Here is a 6,544-nt window from a genome sequence, read left to right on the forward strand (position 1 = left end):
CCTGCGTCGTGTCTTAGGGTTCTATCAGCCGTGAACCCGAGTACACAGTCAGTTCGGCTGGGCTGCTGGGTTGAGATATGTAGGTACTTCGCGACCTAATATCTTACAAGCGCGGGGATGACTGTCTTCACCCCAGCAAAGTACCACATACCTGACGGTTGGGTATCACTTGTTCCAATAACTTCGAAGCCATGTACCATGGGGCATCTAGAGGAACTCTGTCTGCTTGGCTGCTTGGGCACCACTGGCACCACTGGCACCAGTAGCATAAGACATCCATACAGCCGCATATCGAGCGCATATCGAGTCGTACATAATAGACTGGACCAGTCTATGTACAGAACGCGCAAACCACTCGCCACAGCAGGGCGAATCTGCACTGCCCCAATTCAACCTAAACGTCGATCATTATTTGTGGCTTTCGACGCAATGGAATTTATTTCCAACGTCAGTTCATTATCGTCGGAAGGCTGTCAGGGATGAGTAACCGAACCCGCGTCCACGTCGGGGAAATGGCGTGTATTTGGATAATGAGGCGGTAAGGAAATAAGCGGACATGAATAGAGAAGGATGGCCTTGGGGCCTTTTAATTGGAAAGCCGAACATCCAGAACATGGTGCAGATAGTTGATCAGTTAGTTTGTTGTTCATGTCTGACGAGAAATGACGGTTGTCGCATTGTCCGCCATCCATCATTATCACCATCGTCACCGTCATCCCTCTTTCTGTTTCCCGTTTCCCTCCTCCGAGATTACCAACCCCACACAAAAGCAACGAAAGGAAGAATTGTAAGTAAAAGAGAACGCGGGATAGCGTCTCCGAATGAAGAACGCATTAAAACATAAGATTGCGCAACAAGTATTTTAGTTGCTAGACTACTACGGCGGAGCGGAGACACGCTTTAAGTTTAAAATGAATGGTCCTGTAATCCGCAATACCTAAGGAATGGTTGTGAATGTTTTGTTTCGATTTGGGGAAACAATCCCGGTCTATCGTTTTAATAGGAGGGGTTGGGCAGTTGGGACGGTAGTGATTGCAGAAGATTACAGATTAGAGAGATGAAAGGATCCAAATCACCTGCAGAGGATTAGGACCCGGCGTCTTGGAGCCGGAGTTCCGCGCGCCTTGTGGGGTGCGGATTAAAAGCTCCAGGTACCTCAAACTCAAAAGCGTACCTACCTAATGTTACTTTAGGTACAATACCTACTTATCAGCCCACTGGAGCCGTGATATTCGGGGGTGCTTATAGGAGGTAGGTAACTGATAGGCCACGGCTATGTAGAACTTCGCTAGGCTGGTTAGGCGGGCATATTGTTTACATATATGTACATAGGTTAGGTAGGTAGGTATCGTACAACAGTAAACAACCTCAGGCGCATTATGATTGGCACGTAAGGCAGAAGATAGGATTGCCAACCCTTACATTCAACTTTTAAATATCAAACACAACAAAATAGCCTATGTAAGTCTAAGCACGTTAAGTTTCAGCTGATCAAGTAGGTACTTCCAATCAATTTAATATTTATGCCGTTCTTTATTGCCGCGTGATGTTGACAATCTATGTAATAGGTAAATATCCCCGGCTGCTAACTTACCTATCACTTACACGGATGATAACTTACACGGTTATGGCCCTAACAAAAAGGTTGGGTACCTACCCTAGCCCGACATGGATATTGTTGTTACAGCACGTCTTATTAAGCCTCCCAGAGAGCCCAAGGTGATCTAGACCTCAGCCCTTCCAAATGCAATGTGACCATAGGTAGCCTAGGTAAGGGGGGTAACCTTGAAGGTCGCGTGAATTAAAGTTTCCATGATGCTTCGATGCTGGCATAGGTAATCGGTTTGATGAAACCAGTGTTTGAAGGGGCATCGCCGTAAGGTAAGAAGATCTTAGGTAAGGAAATAATACCGCGAAATTAGACAATCAGACAATACCGATCGAGATTGCCGCCGTAGACAGATTGGCGATTCTCGGGAGATTAAAGCGTCGTCATCTGGCTAAACTTATTTGGGTCAACGGCATCACACAAGGCTTCTAGTAGTCTATCTAAACTAGCCCTACAACAGGGGCGAAGAATACAAGTTGAAAATACATACTAGGCATTTAGATTAAATATGGAGAACTACCTAGGTATAATGTACTTGATCGTGTTCTGGATCGTGTTCTTAACCATCTTCTTGAATACACAAAAAATAATATAATAGCTAATAAATTATTTAACAGCAACTCGTACATAGTCCTATAGCATCATCATCTCTATATTAGGTAAACACCTTCTCATTATCCACAAGTACCGCGGGACCCGTCGCAGCACATAAAAAAAAAGGAGAAAAAAACATTATGGTAAGGTGAAAATAGTATATATAACAGTGAAAATGCAACATTTGTGGGGTAGACTACAGAGGTCTGCTCCACATGCAGTGTAATTCCCGGCCGTCCTCGTTGACCTGCTAAACCTTCAATATTTCCGAGGTACTCTAGGCTTCAAAGAGCTGCGTATATATATGATCCAACTGGGTATAGGTATTCCAATGACCAAGAAATCATGCTCAGGATAGCGTTCTGGCAGCGCCTGAACTCAAATAGATAATACAGGTCGTATCTCCTCTAATGTAGTATATGGCATCATCAGTCTAGAAGACTCGAACGTCGGTCCGTCACAATAAAGGGACCGAAGAGAAACAAAGCTGCCCCTAAATGGCATGGTATCTTTTGATGTGCCGTTCGAACTCCATATATAATAAATCAAAATTCCGCCGGTTGTTCGTTGGGTATAAGTATTCATGTTCGTTAACAAATAAAATGGCGTAGACCGGTTCCAGGACTGTCTCCCCGCCTCAGTGTATAACCTTCGAAAGTAATAATAAACTCCACATCATAAGTCCTTCAAACCCCGTAGAAATTAAAAAGTAAGTCGCAGTTCGTAGCCTGTTGTTGTACGAAACGCGCTGTGCGTCGAGGCTCTATCACCATCCGGGGCATCGACGGTCATCATCTCCCATTCTCGCTTTGGCTGAGGTACACTTCGATCGACTTCGGCAACGTCAAGCGTCATGTCCTGGCCTTCAGATACAGCCTGGATCACGTCGTCATCTACTTCTACTTCCAACCCACTCTCGAGGACACGGACAACCCGCACAACAGACGAGGGGTCGATGGCCCACTTAGCCGAAATTCGCGACACAAACTCCGATACTGTTCTCTGGGTTAGGTATATCGCTCGGTGAAGTTCACGTCTCTCGGGCTCGGGTCGGTATCGCCTGGCAACGTAGAAGCAAGCGATGGGCTTCACGGGCCTCTCAGTCGGTGGCTTGTATGATGGATCGACTCCAAGTGCTTCTATCCAACCGCTCAAATTCCCGTCATCATCTAGTTTGGGTACTTTTACTGGCATCTCGGACGCTCTTCGGGAAGCTGATGGCTCCCCATTACTTGGAAAATCGTTCCATTGAGTAGCATTGGCCGATTGTGAATGCAAAGACATAGAACTAGGGGAAGGAGAGACGAGTGAAGAACCGGCTAGCGAACTTCGCGCGCTTCTGATTTGCCATGCAGCGGCGTCTTTAGGCTCGACTTTGGTAAGATCGGTTGGTTCTCCAGGGAGGCTTACCGGGTGTAGGTCTGGATCATCTAAATCATCGCCGCGCAAGTACAAGATGCTCACAGGTCGCGTGCTTGTGAACATATCCTGTAGCGTCTGAAGTTTGAAGTGCAAGTCATCTTCAAGCGAGGGCCGTGCATTGCCACCGCCTCCGCCCGCGGAGCTGGTTGATGACATTGACCAGGTTCTTTTATGCTTCGGGGCTTTCCCTGGACGTTGGTGATCTTGGCTCTTAACGTGCGAGTTACCACCTCGTTTGCGTTTCCCGAAATCTTTCGCTCCGCTTTCTGCTTGAGCAATCTGTTGCTTGAGTTTGTCAATCGTCTTTTTAACATGCGCCACGTCATTGGAAAGTTTTCGTTCTGCTCCGTGGTCCCTGAACAGCTTTACTTTGCAGTAGCAGATTTCGGACGTCGGGTCTGACAAAGGGGACGAGTCGGTCGCCGATAAAATACTCGTCTTAGCACATAACCTTACGGGAATTCCTTTGACGCCCTTAGAATGACTAAAGTCCGTCGAGAGGAAGTTGAAGCGGACCGCGATGTTACACTCCGCGGCACCATTAACACCTGGAGTCCAGACGACTGAGAACCCATCGAAGGAAGCCGTCTCAAGTTCGATACGTGTTCGCTTATCATCGCCCTCGGCCGGCTGCCCGGCCTCAACATACTCGACTGCCTGTAGCTTCCCGCCCCGCTGGTGCGCCTCGTTGGTCCCCCGACCTTCTTTCCATAGGCTCCAGCAGACGCCAGGCTTCTGTCGTTGTTGGTCGTCTTCGAAGGAGATGCGCACGAACGTTCGATATTTCGTGCCAGGTATAATGGGCATACTTGCCGCGGTATCGATTACTGCCAGCGAGTAAGCTTGTCCCTTGTTCAGGTACGTCACCGGAATCTCATCCGTGTGCTTGATCATCGCCGTTGGAGCGTTCAGAGTCGAGTGGAAACGGAACTTGTCAGCCGAAGGTGGCAGCAAGTGAGTCATGGGGGCACCAAATTGTCGATGCTGGAAACCAATCATGTTAGGCGGTGACTGTGAGTGGAATGTCGCTCCCATGGAACCTATATGATCCTCATGACCATCGGAATCGAGAGGCGATCCGTCGTGGTCCATCGTCTCGTAGCCGGTATCCTGGTGCACAAATGATGAAGGTGCGAACGAAGGTTGGGGAGGAGTCGGCTGGATAAACGGGTTGTAAGGTTGCGGGAACTGATGCGGCGGTATGCCGTGATGAAACTGGGTGAGATCCATTAGAGCTGGTCCGGCCTGTATGGCACCTTCAGTAGTAGGAAGCGACAATGGGGTTCCGATTCCCATTCCTAGACCCAGTGACGGCGTATGCAGGTCGCCTGCTTGCGGGTGGTAAAGCGTATTGGTACCACCAGAGGTGGGTGTGTAATAACCCGGCGGTTGGCTTGCAAATGCACTGAAGGAGAAGGAATTGGGATCTAGCAACGAAGGGGTAAACCTCCACTCCGCACCCGAAGCCCGCGGTGTAGGATCCTGATCTCGGAACACATCTTGACTTGTGCTTTGATGTCTAGAAATATTCTCAATGTTAGCTTTGTCATTTTATTTATGTTACTGGAGTCTTCTAGTACTCCTGGTAGTAGGATCATGCGTGTTAATGCTGAAGTCATAATCGAGCTGGGGGGGCCACGGAATACCCCGCGCTCGAACTTATCAAAAGCTCCAAGATGCGCTTGTACCGCCTCACAACCAGACCGCAAGACGCCATCACGAAGGATAAAAGAGGGAATTTAGGCGTTAGGGGTGAGTCTGAAAGAAACCGCAACATACTGTTCCTGGCTTGGCGGAATAAGAACCGAGTTATCAGCGGTTACAGTGTTTGGCGCCGGCACTCCTGCTGCCGTAGATGAGGCTACCGACGTGATCTCAGGAAACTGTTGTCGGAAATTGGCAAGCAATTCATCGCCAGGCTTTTGTGAACTTGTCCTAGATTATGTGTAAGTATGGTTAGCAAAGCGGAACGAAGACTAGGAATTGTCGCATATAGACATGGAATATGGAATAAGGCATAAGGCATCAACGAGATAGTGCTGTTTTCGTAACAGCCCACCGGACACATGCAAGGGCTAGCGCTATGGTTGAAGCATGATATTAAGCATAACTTACCTTTGGCGAAACATCTGGAAAAGACTCAAACAGGCGCTGTCGCAAGACAGCCGTGCCGACGGGTTTTGCAAAATAAGCTTAAAATGGAATTCTTTTATAGAATTTGATTAATGCTCGAGCAGAGGCATGCGAACTTGAGAGATGTCCGCAATGTTAAACCCTGCTACGGAGGCGGCGCAAAGTGATCAGATGATTTGCGTGTAAGTGAATTTTGATCAGACGGTAGCGCGTACGTGTGCGGACGTTGTTTCGTGAATTTTTCGTCGGCCGTCGATATTAAGCGATAGAAATATCGTGGAGATCTGCGGCGCGGCGCGGCGCAACGTCTAGAACGATCGTGAGGGGGAGAGATAGATTGGGGGGGCTTGTATCAGAATAATAAGTCTAACAAGCGGTAACAGAGAGAGAGAGAAAATAGAGGTAAGTAGCGAGCGGAAGGATTAATATGAATAGACGCTGATTCGATAGGTTCCTAGGAGGCGACCTGCTGGTAATATAGTACGGCTCACTAAAAGAGTGCGTAGTGGGTACTTGAACTTTAACGTGTTCCAGGTGGAATTGGTGGTACTTGTAAGAAATTCGCAATTCGCAAATTTCAACTAAGTCCCAACTTGTTGACTTCTCTGGACTACTGGGCTGGGCCGGGCCGGCCTAGCTAGCTACGGTCTTGTACGTATGTAACGGCTAGGGTCCTGTCAGGGTCCGGCGGTGTCGGTTTGTGGTGGCTGTGATGCCAGTAGTGGTAGTATAAATTGGTACGAGCATAGAAGAAGTATAGGTGTAGTAGCTGTGTTAGGTCGTGGG

The 6,544-nt window shown here is 48.2% G+C and overlaps 1 protein-coding gene across 1 annotated transcript; it reads right to left on the minus strand.

Moving 5' to 3' along the window:
- Nucleotides 1–2,905: 2,905 nt before the first annotated feature.
- On the minus strand, nt 2,906–5,754 carry F5Y00DRAFT_267095 (CP2 transcription factor-domain-containing protein; the record flags this gene model as incomplete). The annotated part of the gene is made up of 3 exons (XM_048012028.1): nt 2,906–5,144; nt 5,405–5,560; nt 5,741–5,754. 3 exons carry the CDS (start codon nt 5,752–5,754, stop codon nt 2,906–2,908), a joined length of 2,409 nt encoding a protein of 802 aa, XP_047859844.1.
- Between the last annotated feature and the right edge of the window lie 790 nt (nt 5,755–6,544).

Source organism: Daldinia vernicosa, assembly GCF_022497035.1.
Source record: "Daldinia vernicosa strain CBS 139.73 unplaced genomic scaffold F5Y00scaffold_94, whole genome shotgun sequence".
Lineage (NCBI taxonomy): Eukaryota > Fungi > Ascomycota > Sordariomycetes > Xylariales > Hypoxylaceae > Daldinia > Daldinia vernicosa.